Source organism: Solea senegalensis, linkage group LG18 (genome assembly GCF_019176455.1).
Source record: "Solea senegalensis isolate Sse05_10M linkage group LG18, IFAPA_SoseM_1, whole genome shotgun sequence".
NCBI lineage: Eukaryota > Metazoa > Chordata > Actinopteri > Pleuronectiformes > Soleidae > Solea > Solea senegalensis.
In genome coordinates, this window is record NC_058041.1 from 9,066,547 (window position 1) to 9,088,025 (window position 21,479).

General features: G+C 44.3%; 1 protein-coding gene across 1 annotated transcript; it reads right to left on the minus strand.

The window, feature by feature from the left end:
• Positions 1 to 1,105: 1,105 nt before the first annotated feature.
• On the minus strand, positions 1,106 to 18,629 carry LOC122758987 (heparan sulfate glucosamine 3-O-sulfotransferase 3B1-like). Its single transcript, XM_044013424.1, has 2 exons — positions 17,742 to 18,629; positions 1,106 to 3,965 (listed from the first exon to the last, which is right to left on the minus strand). Exons 1-2 carry the CDS (start codon positions 18,332 to 18,334, stop codon positions 3,347 to 3,349), a joined length of 1,212 nt encoding a protein of 403 aa, XP_043869359.1. The 5' UTR covers positions 18,335 to 18,629; the 3' UTR covers positions 1,106 to 3,346.
• Between the last annotated feature and the right edge of the window lie 2,850 nt (positions 18,630 to 21,479).

A 21,479-nucleotide genomic window follows, 5' to 3' on the forward strand; every position in this document is an offset into this window, starting at 1 on the left:
CTAATGAGTCACCTTTTATTTATTTATTTATTTATTTATTTATTTATTTATTTAGCCAGGAAGGTCCCATTGAGATATAAGAGCTCTTATTCCAGGGAGTCCTGGTCAAGATAACAGCAAAGATAGTTCAAATAGTAACACAAATGGTTCAGATATACATCTCAGTACTCAATATAAAACTTAAAAGGAGGTTATTAAAAGAGAGTAAAAGGAAGAGATATAATAGTGCAGAAGTATAAAGGCCACACCAACGAGATCCTTAAACAGAAACCCTCAAAGGGGTTATGTAAAACAACATGTAAACTTCTTTCATGGCGTGTGTCTGCAGAGTTCATTCGGGGAACATTTAAAAAAAGTCAGCCTTAATGCCTTAGAACAGGGGTCGGGAACCTTTTTGACTCAGAGAGCCATGAAAGCAAAATATTTGCAAATTTATTTCAGTGAGAGCCATATAATATATTTTAAGACTGAATTTAACTAAATGTGAGTATAATAAGCCTCTGAATTTATTCTTTTAAATAATGTTGTTATAATACTCACCATTAATGCGACTTCTGGTTCTTGTGGACCCTTTTATTGGCAGAACAGCAAGACTTTCTTCGCGCAGTGTGTCACCAGCAGCATATCTTGCAATCACACTGAACTGCGACAAATGACTTACGTCTGTTGACTCATCCAAAGCCAGGGAATAGAACGGTGCTGCATTTATGTCATTCACTTGCGTTTCCTCCACTTCCAAAATCGATGGATGGATTAAAACAAGTGATAATATTTTATGTTTTATCTGAAAAGCTGAAATCTGCGAGCCAGATGCAATCATCAAAAGAGCCACACCTGGCTCGCGAGCCATAGGTTCCCTACCCCTGCCTTAGAAGAATACCTTAACTTAAAATGTATGATCGAATATCAGCATTAAGAAGCATTAATATATTAAGTTTCTTGTCCTTGCGCTGCCTCTGTATACACACAAATGCTCGTCAGTCAGGTGCGTTCTTGGCTGTTTTCAGATACAAATGATGTTACAAAGACATGAAGACAACAACACAGCTCTAAGTGAAGGAACTCCACAAGAGGGTTGAGAAAATAAAAGTCAGGCACAAAGGTCTTTGGTAAAATATATACTTTTTTTTTATTTATTTCTTCATACAAAGAAATATTATGAATGTTCAGTATTTAATCATCTAGAAACATCTGTTCCATTCTGCGTTTGCATTGTGTAAAATTAATTCCTTTGATGTACATACCACAAAATACTTGATTTACATGTTGTTCTCATTTCTGTACATACAGATCTGCTAGTCTAAATACATATTATATGTGGGTAAGACGAATATTTCTAACATTGTTTAGAGCTCAAGAGAGGTTGAATAAAACTCAACCATAACAAATGTAGCAACAGGTCACCATAAATGCTTTTATTTTTTGTCATCAAACATTGCACTAATGAGAGGAGGGAAGACGAAGGCTCCAAATTCTCGCTCGTAGGTAGAATGAAGGGAAGAAAGCGCTACGAAAGAGTACAGTGTTAAGAGCCTCCATCTCCCCTGCTGCCATTGGTTTGAGGTTAAACCAGGAAGCTGCTTTCATATGGAAGGTTGGAGGTCACAATCTGTTTGAATGACACAAGCAGGCCAACTGTGTTGTACAGGGTAGTAACAGAGGCACAATGTTTTCCTTCGCTTCAAAAGCAAAAACAATCAAATTGAACTAAAGCTGAGTGACAATCTGACCTTTAAAAGTGATTTGAGGGACTTAAATGTGAGAGGACATGTTGTGTACATTCACTCTGGGCCCCGCGTGGGCAAATGAAGCACATCCTTTGGACCCTTCCATATTTATCCCTGCATTGTCACCACAGCTACACCACTGAACATGCATAGCGCGGCTGCCTGCCGATATAGTGTGCAGCGAGATGGAGCAGCACTTCAAAGAGCCATATCAACGTATTTTCTCCCTCTTGCATATCAAGAATTCAAGCAGAAAGACAAAAACAAAGACGAAACAGCGGGGGTGGCAGGGGTAGTGAAACACGATATCAACTCAGAGGGGTTTTTTTTTTTTTGGCAACAACTTGAGAGTTGAGATCTGTGGTGGAGAGATGCAACATGTGAGGATGGCGGCGGTGAATAAGGCATAAAGTACATTGACCATGGGACGTTGGCACGTGAGGATCTCTGGTGACATCAGACAGGTTAGACAATGAATACCCCGCCTGAGGCAATTCTTGCTGTGCTGAGAGTGCTTCACCAAAAAAAAAAAACCCTCCCTCTCCCTTTGATCGCTTTAAAAGTGTGGGATCTGAGATGGAGCTTGTATGAGCGAGCGTTGTTTTTGTTTTTTTCCAGTGAGGTGAAGCCAAGTTGTTGTTTGTCTGTCATCTTTGTTTCTATCTTCACACTCGAGCTCTCAAAGACATGCCTCCGCTACCTCGCGCAAAGACCGCCCGCCTTAAAGCGCCACCTCCCGTCCCGCTGTGCTCCGCCTCTGCAGATCCACTGACCGGGACTTGGTGTGACCTTTGAACTGAATGGATTGGGCATGAGTTCTGGCCTCACAGCCAACACGGCTTCTAATGGGGAGTTAGCAAAGCCTCGATTGATCTTCCAGTTACCTTTACCCAATTAGCATTACGTTGACATGGGCCCGGATATGGATGTGAGATCAGATTTAACATTTGATGGATGGGCCATTCATTAAATCAGACAGCAGGAGCACTGAGAATGAAAGGGCAGCTGTATACTTTAAGTATGAGTGACACAATGAGGATCAATTAGACCTATTGATCTACATGTGGCTGAGTGGAAGGGGGCAGGAGATCTGCAGAGGTTTGTATTTCAGTGAAACACCGTCATAGAAGAATTACACTCGCAAGGGCGGGGTTTAAAAGAAAGATTAAAGTGAAACTGCAATGCATATATGAATGAGGGCGCACATGGATTTGTGTTCTCCACCTCTTTGTGAGCACTCTGTACCCGTATTGCGGTGCCTCTGCATGTTCCACCCCAGTATCTTCTTCCGTTATCGCTGCATTCACGAAGCACCGTTACATCCACTGAGTTTACAGGACCGCGAGACAGGAGCGAGAGAAATCAGAGTTAAAATGAGGAATGTTAAAAAAAAAAGAAAAAAAAAAGAGATGTGGGTCAGATGTTATGTACAGATATGGTTAGGCAGCTTAGTGAATTAATTGCTTAGAAATAAAAATAAATTATTATAAAATAGATTTCTGTACATTTTACATATATATATTTATAGCAATATCTCCACATCTTGCCATTGAATTACAGAGGAAAAAAACAACAAAAAACTTCTCAACAATTTAACAATGACTCTCATGACCTTCACATCAATCCCAACCAAAGTTATGTCCCGTCATCTGGTAGAACTTCATGTTAAATGGCCTGTAGAAGTCCCGCAGCCTCTGCACCACCTCTGGGTCAATGTTGGGATGGGTCCTCCCTTTGGTTTTTCCTAGGCAGTGAGGCTTGCTGCTGCCCTCGGCCTTCTTGAGGCACGGGAAACCCTTGGTCTGGTTAAAATAAAAGTGTTTGTCAGTGATGATCCTCTTGAGGCCCAGGAAGTCCTGCACGCGGCCCAGCTCCCCCGCTGGGTCGCTGATGAGACGCTCGCCGCTCACAAACAGGATCTGCTCCATGGGGAAATACTGCAGCCAGTTGTCCAGGTGCTTGGCGTAGATGCCAATCTGGATGGCGCTCCACGAGGTGTCGATGAGCCCCGTAGTCCTGTTTTTGAAGGTGAGGCTCTCGAAAGAGGGAATGTCAGGCTTCTTAGACAGTGTCTGTGTGTAGTCTGAGATAGCTCTGGTGACCGGGTCCCTCACGACCACGATCAGCTTAGTGTCCCGAGACATGGCGGAGATCCTGGCTGGAGCCTCTCTGGTCACAAAGTAACTGGGCGTTTTCTCCATGGTGATCTGGCCCTCCAGGGTCTTGGGCATCAGCTCTCTGAGAAGAAAATGGATGAGAACAAAAAAAGGTAAGATAGAGCAAGGTCTTGCATAATATAATAGAGTTGATAGAGTGTGTGTGTGTGTTGTGCAACCATTGACTCATTGCCTGTGTTTAAACTTATTATAGGGATTGGAAGCCTATTAGTGGTGGCAGCTCTCCAACAATAACAGGCTCACTCACTCATACGATATCACACTTGTGACAGAAAACTGAAAAACCCGTATTTACAGCATGATCAAACACATGGACTCATTAATAGGAATTTCCAAACATGACCAACCTTGGATTTAACCATATTAGGAATTAGGATTTTCCCCCACCTCAGCTCCCATTTTCAGATCCCCCTCTCTGTTGCCCATTAAGCTTTTGAATCATTTTCCAAATCATAGTTTAGAATGTGTGAATCCTCATCTTTCCTTGCATCTCACTGCTGGATGTAATGTTCCAAAATATCCGAAATCCACCTGCCTCTTTATACGATTGGAGCAGAGAAGAATAAAAGAAGCCCAACAACAAATGTCTGCTTTGCTGAGTCAAGCGTAGCTGGTGCTCGGGGGTGGGGCAGTAAGAAAATGCCACCACATTGAAAGATGATGAGGCTGGTATGCTTGAATCAAAAAGGGAATCTTGTTTTTTTGACAGGACTGGGTTTGGTTTGGTTTTGGGTGAGGGTTGGACCATGGTCCTCACACAGATATGTTACACGCAGACATATAATCAAGAAATGCTTGAGGACAAATGGTTTTGAAGGGAAAGTGAACGCGCTCGCGCTCTCCCGGCGTTTGGTTTCAGAATTGGTGGCCGACCGCGGAGTCCAGATTACCGTGGAGGCGATAAGAGGGGTTTCACGGACACTGAGATGTGGATCACCTTTCCCTTTCGTTAATAAAACAAGCCTGTGCGATGTGTGTGGGATCAAATGTGTTTTTTCTGGGTGCATGGGAATGGTTTGGATTATGGAGATGTGGAAATATTCATTCTCTTTTCTGGTAATAAAAAGAAAATTGAAAACAGCAAATACACAATTTAAAGCACCCAACAAGGGGAAAAACAAAGGATGGGAGAGATAAGAACACTGATCCCACTGTCACAGATAAGACTCTTGTTGGCCTCTTATACCCTGAACCTCATCTTTGTCATTAAGGGTCGAGCACTGATACACCATTGTGTGGACAGTCCTTTTGTAGTGGATCCCATTCAAACACTGTTTAATCCCACACAGTGGATTTTACACGCCGATCAAGGTAAAAGACAGAGAGTCGGACACATTCTGGAAGCCCTGCTCGATATTTCCCCTGAGCTCTGGCTGTTCTTCAGAAACGCACTCTCTAAAAGCTGGAATCTAGTTCATGTCCATCTAGCTCATGGCTAATTCATGTAACACCATCTTCCCATCAATGCACATTTTTGTGTGCAAACGAGAGGGAACAGTGAAGGGGGGGAAAAAAAGGAAAATGCCCAACGCTGAGGTAACCAATAAAATGCCTTATGGAAATGGTGTTGGCAGATTTGTGTAATCTTAATGCTCTGCCAGTGATCTAATTATGATAAAATCTTCTTGATTGCGTACACATCAGTGGGCTGAATGGAGTAGACAGAAGGGGAAAAAGGGGGCCGTTTCCAAAACCTCATTAATCGCCTGTTGAAATCAAAACAGATACAGCGTGCGGTTCTGTGCGAGAGCATGACAGATCTCGCTGCCAGCAGAACCATTTCTGGAGACGTCAATTCTAAAAGCACATTACAAACGCACGCATGTTCAGTGCCAAACTGTTTACACAGCGACTCCTGAACGTCTTCGAGGAGCAAAAGAAAAACCGTTCTCGATTTAAACTGCACGCTACTCTTCATTACGTTGATGCACAATGGCGATACTGCCTCCAAGGTTTCTTGTTATTCTTTGTGCGAACATGCACAAAGAGTGCACGGCCAACACAGAAGAGGCAAATGGCTTCCAATCTAATCCGATTTCAACATGACAATGGAGCATGGAGACAGGGAGGAGGCCCGAGTTACAATGTGCATAGTGATAGATTATGCTGATCCCAGCTCATGGAATCCTATCCAAAAAAAAAGATGTTGGGGTTTGCAGGGGCATGAAACAAGGGGATGGTTGGAGGGATAGGGAGAAAGAAAGTTGTGGGGAAGCCTCTTAAAAAAAAAAATAAAGCACAAAATCTGCAAGAAGAGGCCCCCCCTAATAAAAAAATCCCCACCTCTGACTCTGCCCGGTCTTTCTGCCAAAGAGGCAGGAAGACAGAAAAGTGAGGGAAGACGGCAAAGAGAGAGGAGGGACATTTTAGTGGGACAAGTGGCCCTCGGAGAAACAATGCCTATTATGCTCCCTTTTGATTTATGAGGTGCTGCTGTTAAAGATTCCGTCAGCAAACAGGCAATTCTGTGACACCGGGCTCCTCTTTTTTCCTGCTTTTCTTTGAAAGTAAGCCTTTGTCCCCGAGCGCGGGGGTGAGCAGGGCAGTGGTCAGGGCAGCGGGGGAAATGAGAAAAAGAGAGGAGAGGAGGAGAGTGGAGGGTGGAGGGGCGGGTGCTTATCGAGGGCTGAGTGGAGCACTTCTCCGTCCCTCTCCAGCTCAAGTGAGAAAAGCCTTTTTGGAGGGCGCTCAGATGTAGGACATGTGCCAAGATTGCCTGGTAAACATTCACCCTGTCCCCCCTGGATACAAGCGACTCCACAGAGAAACATCTGTGGGAAGCAGCAACAGTAAAAACAGTAAATAACTAACTTGACCTCCAATATAATGACACAAATGATTTGAAACTGGTTCCCCACACACACACACACACACACTCACTCCATGCCTCTCTCTGCACCTTTGTCCACTGAGAATATTTGCCAGTTGAAAGACATGCCAAAAAACAGTGATAAGACACAAAGCAGAAGCCCCCCCCCGTCACATGACAGCATCAAACAGGGGCCGGCGGTGTGGCCCTTTGGCCTGCGTTTTTAAAGAGCCCTCATCCTGCTGGAGATAAATGGCAGGCAGGAAAAGGGTTATTTCTGTCTGATGCCTCTTGCCTCCCTCCTGTCACGTTTGATTTGATGATAACGGGCTGCCACTGAGCTGTCTGTGCCATCGCATCACTGACAAAATCACTGCTCTGCTCATAGACAAAAGAGAGACGAGAGAGGAAGAAAGAAAAAAAAGGCTGTTTGGCGCGTGTCTGTCGATTTCTCTGTTTGATACAAAAGCTTTTCAATTGTCTCACATGTCTTCGGGGTTGAAAGCATTTGAATGTCAAATTAGGGTTTGTTTATTTGAATACAGACAAATCGCTTTGTGTCCACCGGGAAGGGTGTGGCTTTGCCCTTACGGGGCGTTTAAGCTGTAGAGATGTCGAATATTTATCGTCTGAAGACCGCGGCGAGGTGACACCACCTGAGGCAACAGTATATACTTAACAGCACTTATGGAGGAGGAAATAACCTGTCTGACTAAACCAAGTGGAGGAAATCAAACAAATAAGCTCTTCTGGAGGGGGGGACGGGTGGAGACCCACAATTCAATATCTCCATATCTCAATGTCTCCACTCCCTGTCCCTTCTACCCCGCTCTCTTTCCCATTGATCCCTCAAGTCCCTCTGAACCCTGGCAATCAGGCCCGAGCAAAGTGACACTTCACAAGTGGAAATAAGGAGAGGCAGCAGAGGAGGGAGGAAGTACTGAAAGGCTCCCTTTCTTTTCCAAGGGCCTCTTAACAGAGCCCTTCACATGAACCGGCGTGGTGCATGTAGAAGCAGAAAGAAACACAAAGAAACATCTTTATTCCCGTATAGGATGATAAGCATCTTGAGCTCCACTTGTTGCCCTCACAGTGGAACATGTTTCACGTTTGATCTCTCAACGAGCGTTTGAGCGCAACGTGCTAACTCAAACAAAAACATCAATTTCAACGGTTTTATTCTAAATAAAACTGATTTATATTGATAAAACTGATATTTCTGATTTATACGAAAGAAATCATTTAAACTGAATCGTCTCGGTTTCGTGGATGAAACACGACGTTTGAGAACTTCATCGTTTTGAGGTTTTGGGGAAACACGAATCAACACTTTTTCAAAGTAGGGGTTACGCGTTATGAACGCATGCATGTGCAGACACACTCCCGACTGCTACTGAGGCAGACATACGCACACACTGGCTGAATACTTTCAAAGAAGCATTTGAGCATACACAGAAGCCAGTCCATTTAGAAATATACTCCAGTGTGCCTGAAGTCTGACATTACATGTAACCACAGAGTGTGGCTTTGGCTGTAAATTAAAAGAATAAAGGCGATGGTTTATGGCGCAGTAGGCCGGACCGCGCTGATGCGGAGTGGGAGCGGAGCTCGGGCTGCAGTTAAGGAAGCTTCATCTGGTCTCCCTTTCAAGTACTTAGAGCCGAGTCCAGGTGTTAGTATGTGGCCACTTAGAGCTTTTTGACATTTCATTTCCTGGCTGAGAAGAACCAGAGACCCCTGCTTAAATGTGAGATTTTGCAAAAAGCGCATGCTGGAGGGGGTCTCCGTGTGTAAGACGTGTGCAGTTGGGTTTGGGGAGAAGCTTGACGCTCCATTCAAAGTGAACGAGAAGTGTTGCCGTCAGCGCACCTCCCTCCAGAAACTGAGGTTTCAAGTTAACAGTCCTCACTGAATAATGTGTCACTGGAAACGGGAGGAAGGTGGCTGAGTGGAAGCCCCTCTGAATCATCCGTCTGCTAAAAAGATGAATAATGCAGACTGGGCCCAGACACTCAGACCTGGATGGTGAGCTGGAGCCTCCTCTAGATTATACAGGAAATTCTGTAGTTTAAGGGCCGGTCAGTCAGTTATTCATTTTATCATATGGGCAGTGACATGCAGATAACCCTTTTAAGGATGAATGTTTTTTTTAGCTGAAAGGCTGCAGTCTGGGTATCATTTATTACAGTTTCTAGGTCAGTGTCAGTCAACTAAATGTATTCTATTTTATAAAGCAGGAAAGGATAAGAAGAATTCAGTGGAGCCATATCTTTTGACACTTGTATCAGATTCCAGATACATACAGTATCAGATAAGCTACTTACTTATTTATCTCCTCACTCTGCATACAGTTGGGGGGTGTATAAGTACCCAATTGCTATAAATAATCCTTCTTGAAAGAGATGATACATTCCCAAATATAAACGTCTTAATCTTTTTGCGTTTTGCAAATATTTGCATGGAAAAGTTGCATACGGCGGCTTTAGCCACCGTTTCCCTACTTTTTTTTTGGTAATAATCTGTGCTTCAAGTGCTCAAAAGCTCATGGACCCTGGTAACTGCTGAGGGACTGTGAATTGGCACTGGCTCGCAGTTTCTCGACGGGAGAAATACGGCCGTAAAAATGATAAAACGTGGCCTTTGATTCCGCGGCACTTCATTTTAACTAACGACGTCTTTATCAAACGGGAAGGAAGGGAGTAACGCGGAATAATGAAACACTATTTTGAGCCTTCGAACGGTCAAGCCGCTCAGAGCATTTGTCTCGCTCCTTCAGTGACACTTTGACACCGGAGTCCTCGTCCGGTTGACAAATGCAGCTCCCAGACCTTTAACTCCATGGAGAAGCTGCACGGTGTCAAAGCAGCCTGGGAATTCGCTGACCCTCCATGTAAACAACACAGTTAACCCGGACAACGCCAGCGCGCCCATTTATCATTTTTTTCACTGGAATCAGGGAGTCATGCATCGCCAGTATAGCGTCTCTCACGGTCTGCGTGTGTCTAAGAGAGCTCGTAGGGGAGAAGGGAGAGTGAATGACGGAGAGAATGTGAGTCAAAGAGGGAGGAGTAGATGGAGAGAGAGAGAGGGGAAGAGAGGGGGAGCCGGGCCGTTTTGCGGTCGCAGGCCATTCAGATTGGTTTCGGGCTCGTACCCAAACTGGTTTTGGAAGCAACATCAGACGCGAGTAAAGTTGAATAAATAAATAGAAAACTAACCGCCACATATAATGTCATGGAAGACATGTCAGACGCCCCCCGCCCACCACCGGCCCCCCCGCCCCGTTACGCTGTGAAAAAATATGTAAGTGAGGCCGCTCTTCTATCACTGCGGTACGGGCATCATCGCAAAGGCGTGACCAGCACAAATTATTCAATTTGATCGCGACCTATCATTTTCCCCCACTTTCTACATGTATTTGTTGTTACTTGGCACCTTTTGAAAACAAAACAGGAATGTGTGGAGCCAAACGGGCCTGGAACCACATCGGCCTGTGGCCATAGGCGACTGCCTGAGTGTTAATAACCCTGCAGCGAAGCGAGGGAGCCCACCATGTGGTATAAATAAAACAGAGGAGCTGGTGAAAGGGATGGTGGAGGGTAGAGGGCAGAAATACCTCCTCCCTTCCTCTCATGAATGTGCAACAGCATGCCGAGAGTTTTTCTTCCTCTTTTTTTTCCCTTCTCCTGGCTCAACCCAAAAAAAAAAATCTTCATTTTTCAGGCTCAGAGGAGGCGAAAGATCCCGTCGCTTAGGTCACACCGAGCACGACATCCCTCGCCTTTGTTTGACGCGCAACACTCGATGAGACAAATGAGGCCGCTGCAGCAAACACACACACACGCACACGCACAGAGAGCCACACTCACACTTGATAATATGGCTCACAATCTGTTTAACGCTGGTAATCCTCACTAATCAGTGTGTTTGCCCTGGGTGTTTGCGGAAGGTGTTAGCCCAGAGCTAGCCACACATTCCAGCGCTCCATCAGCAGTCTATCAGGGTGTGAGAGGCTGACAGCTCAGACCTGGGGGGGAGGGGGGGTACTGATGAACAGTGAAAGGATGAAATAAATGAATAATAACAGGCCGAGCAAAAAAATGTAGGTGTCACAGGTGAGCACTCGGTCTTGTGTACGTGAGCAAGTTGGTGTATAAATGTGTGTGTGTGTGTGTGGGGGGGGTGGGGGGGATGGGGGGTGTCATGTATGTTCTTCTCCAGTCTGTTTCATCTTTTATTCATCTTTTGCTGTAGATAGATCAAGGAGTCATGCGCCTCCTGGAGCATGTCAAGTGTCAGGAAATCAGTCAGAATGGCTGATTGTGCCTGCACACCAACACAACAATGCTCACACAAACACACACACACACACACACTGACACAAACCAGGGAGAGGGAGCAAGCGAGCTGCTTTGCATCCGGTTTGAATGGGGCTGTCACCCGTAACTGCCTGCACACCTTTCTGAAGGCAGGTGAAGTACAAAGTGTGAGGGAGACAAAGAGGGGATTTCCTCCTCACTCAGAGAGAAACCATCTTCCTGTGTGTTTGGGTTCCATCACTCAGACTGCAGACTGTTGCTGCAGGGTAATGTTTTACAAATTCCTGAAGACCTCCTGCCTCCCGAGCTAACGTGCAATTAGCCCACATGAGTAATGATAACACCAGTCGCGGCAATTTACCTACTCCGGTCTGAGCCGGAGAGAGCGGCGGCAGGAGCGATCGCAAAAGTTTTATCCGGATTTGAGACGAGACGTCGTCTGCTGCAATATCTCCGAGCACCAACAAGACAAAATGGCTCTCTTTTGAAACCTTTTCGGATGCAATTAATCAGAGTTTGAGTTTTTTTGCTATAGCTGCATCAGTAAACCTCTTGGTCAAAAGTGAAACTGGATCTCTTTTAATTCTGCGCCAGGACAACAGGCTATTTTGTGAAATAACACACACACACACACAAAGCAGAACAAAGGCACAAAGAAGAGTGTATAAGAGCGTGCTACATGTCGACTCTTGTTTTTAACAAATCTTTTCAACAGCTAAATCACGTCAGAGCAATCTCCAAACAGCAACTTTGATTGTATTTGGCTCTAGAGTCAGATATGCACCATAAATAAAAAAAAAACAGTATTTGATTCGAAAAAGCAGACTAAACGTCACACTGGACAAATGAGACTTTAAATCAAGGAGAGAAAAAACTAAACGTGGTGGAAAATATAAGTGGAATTGAACTGAGTTTGGCCAGTTTGTGTCACTGCACCTCTTATGTGAGTGTGTGTGTGTGTGTAGAGAGAGAGAGAGAGAGAGAGAGAGAGAGAGAGCACAGCAGCTCTGGGAGTTCATCTGGAGAGAGTGACTGGTGTCGGGCAGCCATGGTGCAGGGAAGACAACTCAGGTCTTTTAATGAGCTCTGCTCTTTTACCGCCGGGCTAATGTAAACCTCAGGAGACCTCAGTCACTCTCTCTGCCTCTATTCAGCGTGTGTGTGTGTGTGTGTGTGTGTGTGTGTGTGTGTGTGTGTGTGTGTGTGTTCTCCTCCTCCTCCTCCTCCTCTCTCCCAGAGGCAGCCACACTCTCCGGCACCCTAATGGCTACCTCTGGGACTTAATACCTGGGACAGTTTCAGTGTCATCACTTTCTCCTCTTCTTGCACCTTCTCCCCCTCTTTGGGAAAGCGATGTGCTGGCTATAGACGTAAATGAACGTCCGTTGCATTCAAACTTTTTGGTTTTTTTTTGGTTCCATGAAAATTGGGATATTTCTTTTTTTTTATCACAATCACAATTCCAGGTAATTACTCAGAGGTCCACAGGGGGTGATAGAGGTGCCACAGTGGAACTTTAACATGGGCAAATGTTAATCAAAATGACACCTTTGATATTGTTTATTTGAATGAATGATATTTGTTCCGACAAATAAAACTACAAATTATTCTTCATCCTGTGCTTCCTTTCGTCTCAAATTCTTTTGCTGTCATCTCGGTCCGAGGGGAGGGGAAAAAAAAGTGGGAACTGTTGCAGCTGACACATGAGTCTCCTGCCGGAGTGAAGGAGCACAAACAATAGTCTACACTTTCCAAAGTGAATGCCTGTGTGTGTGTGTGTGTGTTTTACATTTGCATGAATTGTGTGTGTGTGTGAATCTTTGACGGCATGTTTCCTTCCTGTCTCCTCCGCTGCCACAGGAGGCTCCTGTCTGTGGCAGCCATATTGTCTTCCCTGGTGTGGGTTGGTGTTCACTGGACACCATCAGGAGGAGTCAAAGGGGGTAGGGGGGGGTTGGGGGAGGCAGGCCGCCACAGTGCGGCACAGCCACTCCCCTATTCACGGGTCTCCCCTTTCACAATTAACCGGTCGTAATTTGGGGATGAAAGCCGCCCTTTCACTGTTTTTCCACCCCCTGGTTATTCTCTATTCTCAGATGGGCCATGCCAGCTTAGGCAGCAGGGAGCAATGGCTTCCGTCCCCCTGCTTTGACCGAAGGCTTCTCTGGGAGAAGGCCACTCGTGGTCAGCGAGGCCTGCAGCGAGCCCAACCCAGCGCTGGACGATCCGAGCATGACGTGTGACACTGTAGTGCACAGTGCACAGCTGGAGAAATGAGACAAGCCGTTCATAAGGGAGGGATTTGAGGATGAGGAGGAACTGTGGAGAGAGGAAGTTTTAGCCAACACAGGAGCACAGTGCTTGTTTTTATGAAGGCCGCCACAGATGAGGATTTAAGCGGAGGATGTGAACCCGGGGCGCTCAGTCCCCGAGGAGCCGGGGGAGTTCCAGGAATTAAGAAACAATCGGAGCGCAAATGCACCTCATCATCTGAATGCAACTTTCTCCTCCTCCCAACTTTAACATGCATTAGAGCCACTTCAAAATCTTAACTGCTCCGACACGCGGCCTATAACGCCAAAACAAAGAAAATGATCCCCGTCTACTCACCCTAAAACTGTCATGTCATGCTCGTGTTAACAGTGAGGGACAGCTTTAAAATCTCCCAGTGGGGCTTGTAGCTTCCAGACGCTTTCTGTAGCTCTGCAGATGGTCGACACACAGAACCTGTCAGCGAGCAGACGCGAGGCTGACCCCAGCCAAAGGCCCTTATAACCCATCTCTTCACATTACCTCCAATCAGGCCTGACCAATCAATAGTGGGGGATCCCAGAGGAGCCAGTGCCGTAAGATTGTCTGCGCGTTTCATTCTTTTGTGACAGAAAAATGATTTGACCTCACAGCTGTCGCGGCCACAGCACCACGCGCACGCGTCTCACACTTTTCTATACCTGCTGACCTTCAACATATGTGTGCAAACATCAGCGCTGGACGTGTGTCGTTGGTCTGATGCCTTTCACTGGCGCCCTATAGAAGCAGGTGGCCTCCTTTGCCATTGAGAGGCAGGAAGGAGGGCGAGGTCAGCGGCAACAGAGAGTGCACGGGTCACCTACGTGGAAATAAGAGCATCCTGCGGTGAGCAGATAAAAGGACGTGCACCCATCCAGAACTGTCCCTGACACAGGCAGGAGCTGCAGTCTGACTCCAGCTACCAGTGGGGGTGGACTCGCCTTCAGATAGTGGCTTTAAAACAGCAGCAAAGTCTTGTTTCAACAACAGTAGTAGTCAATTTTTTGTTTTTCCCATTAAACTTACAAACTATCCTTCACCATCACACCACCATACGGCCACATGCACTCCATTATGCCCTCTTCGACGTGTTCCTAAGCCGCTTGTTTAATTCCAAAAGCTGCTCCAAGGGAGGAGCAACAGCTTCAACACTGCCCGGGCCCTGACAGCGAGCTGAGACCAGAGCCCGCGACACGACAGCAAAACCACAGCACAGTAATTATATATCAAAGCCCCTTCGTAGGCAATAGGGCTAAATGGAATATGAAGAGAGCGACGTGCACCACAGACTGACAGGACGAGACGAGGGCTGTAGTCAGCAACAGTTAGGAGTAAATAAAATACCTCATTAAACAGAATCTGGAGCAGACTGTTCACTTTTCGGCCGCTTGCTCCAAGTGATTTATTTAAAAGAAATCTTCCTTATAGATGATATAGGTGTTTTTCTAAGTGGTCACATTAGTGTGCATGTTTGTTCCCTATCAAAGAAACACTTTGTATTGTCTGTTACAAATGTTTTTTTACTTGTTACATAACAAGTTTCAAGTTTAGCCACACAGTAGCAAAAACCTTTGAAGAGACATTACAACAGGACTTGTTGTAATGTTGCCTCACACACGGGCGTATTTATCTCTTCAGGAATTAACCGGCAGCCGCACTCTCGCCCAACCGCACAGATGCAAATACAAATGATGAGAAATAATGAACCAATGTTCTGTCCCCGCTCATATTCAGTCACACTGGCCCGTTGTGCCTTAGTGTGTGTGTGTGTGTGTGTGTGTGTGTGGTGCAGTTCATGCATGACCTCACAGTGAAAATGTGTACCATCCTGAAGCAGAGGACGGACCCCTCGGTCAAAAGCATGAATCGTGCGTTTGTCTTTGGCACAAATAAAAACTGTCAAACTACATCAGAAATTCATTATAACACTTGTTATCACCACCTCCATTCATATAACAGGACCTCCTCTCCCTCACTCAATGGAAGGTTCCAACGTGTGTGTCCACTGGGAAAGGCAAAGATGGTGCAAGCATGAGATTGTGCAAATGGACAAACAGAGAGGTGAGTTGCTCAACACACACACACACACACACACATATAACCGCCTCTATAAACATGGTACGATCTCATTCCCATGGAATACAATTCAATGTCTTGCAATTTTGCCCATTTTAGTACATTCCAGCGTTAGAGTTATTCCCACTATCTGGTCCCACAGCACGGTTAGTGATGAGTGACGTGTGATTTTCTCTGTCCATCATCATCGTGGATGAAAATAAAGAAAGAATTATTTCATTTCCACCACAGCGACACCTTACACCAGCTGTTTCAACGAGATGTTTGAAAATCTTGTTTTTCAACAAGTTCATTGATTTTTTTTTTTTTTTTTTGGGGGGCACATATCTTGTTGCCTCATTTCACGATATACAATATTCTGATTTTTCTATTTCAGTGTAGGGTAAGACATAAAACTGCCATGTCTTTCTGTGTGTGTGCGAGTTGTGAGGCGGCCCCGGGCCCCGTTTTTGGCACCGAGCGGGCCAGAAAAAGACTAAAGTGGATTCTAGTTTCAGTCTGTATATATGCTTGAATCTTTATTTCAACCGAAAAAACCTTGAGTCATGGCTCCTTTACAAGGTTGAAAACATACTAAATTTCACGGCTAAAAAAAACGCGTGGACAGCACTTTTACACAACTCCCTGTTGGGTCCAAAGAAAAAAAGAAAGAAAGAAAGTTGGAAATACTTTAAGTGGAAGTTGAGTTAAATAACAGAGTGAAACCTAAAGGCCCTGCAGTAAATCTCTGCTTCTATCAGAGCACTCTTTATTTTGAATGCTGCCAACACTGGGCTCCCTTTTTTTCATGATGTCCAACATTGTTGGGGCCCTCTTCAAGGTCTTGCATATTTAACATGGACAACAAGAGCACTGGGTCAAATCCGTTAATTCCATACACATTTTAGTTGAATGTGTTGTTCACTATTTTTTTTTCTTCTCTTTTTTAACTTCACATACAACTTTGAGAGACTTTTTGAAGAAAATGGCTGAAAGAAAGTGGTTTATTTTGAGAGAAGTGCAAACAGCCAGTCCATAAATGAATGCAGGAGGTTTATTAACTGTAATCTATTTGTGGAAATCAATAATACATTCTAATATTGGCCTAAATTATCGATAAAAGCAAACCAAAAAAGCAGGAGGGAAATTTGAAAAGTACTGCTTTGTTGAGGTTTTATTTTTTTAATTCTATTTTAAAATCCATTAAAGTTCTGACCCTCATTTCGTTAAATGAACGCGTTGTGATGTAAATGCGCGGGATAATGTTAGTTTGTAAAACTGAGGCGACGTTTAAACGGGTTTTGTTCCTCACTTTTGTTTTGCAGATCCCTGTTCTCGCGCAGCGTCTGGAGCTATTTAGGGCCCGCAGATCCATTGACATAAGAATGGCCAGCGCGCACTCACACACACACACACACACACACACACTTTCAGCTCCGTCTGTCAACGCTGTTCACTCCAATATAATTCTACAAAGAGAACCAGAAGTAGTAGAAGAAGAAGAAATCACAATTACAGTCTCTCTTCCTGCGTGTTTTGAATCCTCAAATGTTTGGCTTTCTTGTATTTGGGTGTTATCACACTGGGATCACGAAGACTTGGGCAAATGGCCATCAATCACAAACGCGATGAAATAAAATGCAGCAGCACAGCAGATGATGCTGATAAAGTAAATGTAATTTTGAAAAAAAAAGAGAGAGGAGGGGGTGAGAGAAAAAAAAAAAGTATTAAAAACAGATTGATCCAAAAGCCCGAGGACGCGTCACCGCGAAGGTGCAGTGTTGCTCTGCGCCCAACAGAGATCACTGCACGTCGCACAAACAGGACAGTGCAAAAAAAAAAGAGAGAGACCTGCAGCAGCTTCAGAGGACTTTTCCCCTCAATTAAAATGCAATAAAATAAAAATAAACATGAAGCCAATAACACAATTGATTACACAGGGATATTGTGTGTGAGCCAGCAGACTTGTGAGGACGCACGTGTTTAAATCCGTTCGGAATCAATTCCAACTGTACTGCTGAATGAATATCATAAACAAATATAATAATCATTTAAATGTGGCTACATGAATGAAATAGTGAGTCTAAAGTTGAGTGAGTGAGTGGATGAATTAGGAAACCTGTGAAAAATTGGACAATGATGCAAAATAAATAATATCTGACCAACGCTTTTGGCACTGGTCATCTGTGCGTAAAAGCAATTCAGTCTATGAAGTGCTGAAATAAAATGAACCAAAAAGTCTCTAGTCACAGACTTTTGTATCATTATTATTATTATTATTGTTATTATTATTATTATTTCGTATTATTTATGGACACATTCAGACATCATCCAGACGCACAGGGGTAAAATAATCGGACTGTACCTGTACCACTCCAGCCCGTTGTCATAGTTGCGGTCGAAGAAGTGCGGCTCGGCTCCCACGGCTCTGATATCAGGATGAACCCGGAGAAACTCCAGCAGAGCCCGGGTTCCTCCTTTCTTCACGCCGATGATGATCGCCTGCGGCATCTTCTTGCTCCCGGAGCCGTTGGAGAAGCTGGACATGGCGCTGGGCTCCGGCGCTCTCTGCTGCTGTTCTGCGCCGCGCACCTCGTCCCACGTCTCGTCGCCTCTGTCCGCGTCCAGCTCGTCGTCAAGCAGATCCCTGGACGCAGCGGTGCGGATGGACGGCTCCTCGTAGTCGCTCTCTATATCCTCCCACGGCTGCGGTTTGGACATCAGCCGGGACACCAGGTCCGTGCCGCCGCTCTCTGTCCTCTTGGCCACCGCCGCGCCAGTCTCCCTGCCCCGGTAACCGTCCACCACCAAACTTGGCATAGTGGAGCAGTAGCCCACGCAGGAGTAGAGCATGTAAACCCAGACTAAAAACATGATGCTGAGCAGGAGTAGTTTCTTCTTCACGGGGCTGGAGCAGAGGGCGTGCGGGCTGTGACACACCGGGCTGCTATATTCCATAAGCCTCTCGGGTCAAAATCATTTCCCTGCAGCGGCGCATATTTGCCCAATTCACTCCCGGTGGCACAATCCTCGCAAAAGTACGCACATCGTGCTCACCTAAAACTCCAAATACGTACGACTAAGAAATAAAATAATACTAATAATTCAAAATAAAATAAAAAAAACCACACTAATGTAAGTATAACCGTAGTAAATGATACATCCAGGAATGAACACGCGTGGAGGAATTATTACGCATAGTTGACGAATTTGGAAAACGGTGGTTGCTGCTGCTGCTGCTGCTGCTGCGGGATCATCTCAGGTTCGTTAAAAGCTGCTGCTGCTGCTGCTGCACCTTATAGAGAAGCGGAGTTTGGAGCGACAGCGGCAGCAGCCAATCAAACTGCGAGGGACATGAATATGCAGCCCCGAGTCCACGAGAGCGCACCAATCACAGGGAGAGGTAGGCGGGGAGAGCTCAGCCGTGGGATCCACAGAAGAAGAAGAAGAAGAAGAAGAAGAAGAAGAAGCGTGCGCGCTGCAAGTTTGGAGAACTTTCTTATTGGGCATAACAATAAAAAAATTCAAGTTTTTTTTCGAGTTCAATTGAGTGAAGTTGAAATCATGTCCGGACTTGGTGGGATTTCTTCAGATTATCCTGCCAGGTGATTCCCACGCGGTTTGCACACACTTGTGCGCGCCGATTATTGATAGATAAAATCGAAGAAAGTGAAATTCCAAACACTTTAAATCAAAAACAACACGAAGACGTCAAGGTAAAAATGAATAAATAAATAAATAAATAACATCATTAGCGATCGGATTTTTGGACAGTTTTGATTTTATGATTGACGCTGAATTGAAGGTCACTGCTCTCACCTCACGTTCTCACAGTTGTAATAATTTAAAAAAGTCATTCTAAAAAGACCCTTTTCTCTGAATTATAACTATAAATACACACCATTAACTGGACTTAAAGGTCCACGATTACTTAGAGTCTATCTTTTTAGGTTATTTCTGATTATCAGGGGGTTGTTTTTTCCTCTTTCCATTGTCATTTTTAATATAAATTCATTCACTTTTCAACAGGTTCCTTCTATTTCGCCCACTGACGGAAAATGTAATATTTGATATGAGCCGAATAAAAAGAAAAGGTTTAATACTCTCATGGCTAACTTGCTATATTATTATAAGTATAATTATAATTATAATTAATAATTATAACTGAAATAAAAGTTTTTAAACTCAACGGGTAATGTGGTAAATAACCCCCACAAGTCATGCCCGCTGATTTTCTTAGTTAATTAATAATAAATTAACTCATTAATAAAATGGCTCCAGTTTGAATATGCACCACGATATGATAATTATTTTGTACATTAATCTGGAATACACTTTTCCCCACATATACGTAAAAAAGCAACAACCGCGTACGAAACGTATGAATATTAATCTGCGCATGATACATCTGTTCATTTGTTTTGTTGAGTGAAGATATATCTGCAAATAATAAATAATAAATAATTTAGGTTTAGTAGTTTTAAATGTTAAATGTTTAAATTGTTAAATTTTAAAATGTGTATATGTATATATATATGTATATATACATATATACATATATATATATACATATATATATATATATATACATTATTCTCTGTGTGACCTACATTTATGAAGAAAAAAAATCCCATCATCACCTGTTGCTTGTGTTCATGGAGCTCCACATTGAGTTTATGGTAATAAAGGGAGTTCTTTTTTTCTTTTCTTTTTTAATGTCTCATCAAAGTCCTGTTTCTTACACAGGAACCTGCAGGAAGGAGTAGTTTTACTGAGCTGGCTGCTCGTATAATCCCAGTTAAATATTGCTTCAGGATTACTGCCGCTCTTGTTTTGCAACAGGCAATCTTCGAGGAAGAGGCCAGAGGTCATCCGTCATCCTGAGATTTCATAGCTGGGGTTTTTCTTTTCGAAGAGTCCTGGAATCTGATCTGTTCCACAGCGTTTTCCCCCCGTCCTTGTGATGTGCGAGTCAGTGTGGATATGAAAGCAGCGGGCCTGGCTGCACATTGCCGCTCGGGGACCTCTCTCCTGTTTACAGATGCATATTTCGCTCTTCACTTTTGTTGACTCTGGAGTCAGAGCTCAGACTCGCACTGGACGGGCAAATAACATAAATGATTTAATGACCGATATCAGCAGTGGGAAAGTGAGAAACCTCCATGTGAGAGAAGGGGGGAAGAGTGCTCATGAAGTAGTGTCGACTTTCTCAAGTTTTTCCTCACCCTACACGATCAATCTTAAGGTCAACTGCCACTTTCCGTCTGGTGTCTTGAGTAATAACTCATAGCAAATATTTCAAAACTTGATGTCCTTGAATGAAACATGTCTCCTTATCCCGTCCGCACACCGGGCTGCACACATGTGGCTTCTAAACCAAATGTGGAGTCACAGAACAATTTAAAGCGAGCACCACATGTGTAAGACGAGCACCTGAAACTGCAGCGTGTGGACGTATATCATTCCCAGAGAGAGAGAGAGAGACGCTCTAACATCTATGCAAAGTTAGAAGAAGGAAAACATATCTGAGTGGAGGAGGTGAGCTTTGAGAATCCCACACTTGTCGCTTTAAATCACACATCTCATGACCCCCATTCTGATAATGAAGCAACTGGTTTGAGTCTTTGGTTTAAGCTTTTTTGAGGGCATATTTTAAGTGGCAGGATCATATGTGGCACTCTCACTCACCGTTATATGTCATCATTTTGTCTCCTCTATGTGAAAACTAGATCATTTATGTCGTATGTTGCAACAAGACATTCGAAGATGCTAGTTTTAAGGTTTGGGAAAAATATGATGTCAAAGGTCAAATAAATGACCAATTAAATCAAGAAAATAACCCACAGATGAATCTATAGCGGAGCAACAGTCACTGTAGCTCTATCTCAACCATGAGCATCAGAGACGCATCAAAATCACCCTGCAAAGAAAACACACTGACCGTGGTGTAAACCATCACACTCACATCTCCAACACAACATCTCTTGAGTTGGCGTGTGTGTTTTTCTCCCCCTCTTCTTTTATCCCAACTCCTAACAGCTGGCTCTATCACTCCCCACCCTCTGATATGAAACTCCGTATCCGGTTTAGACACTTTACGAGG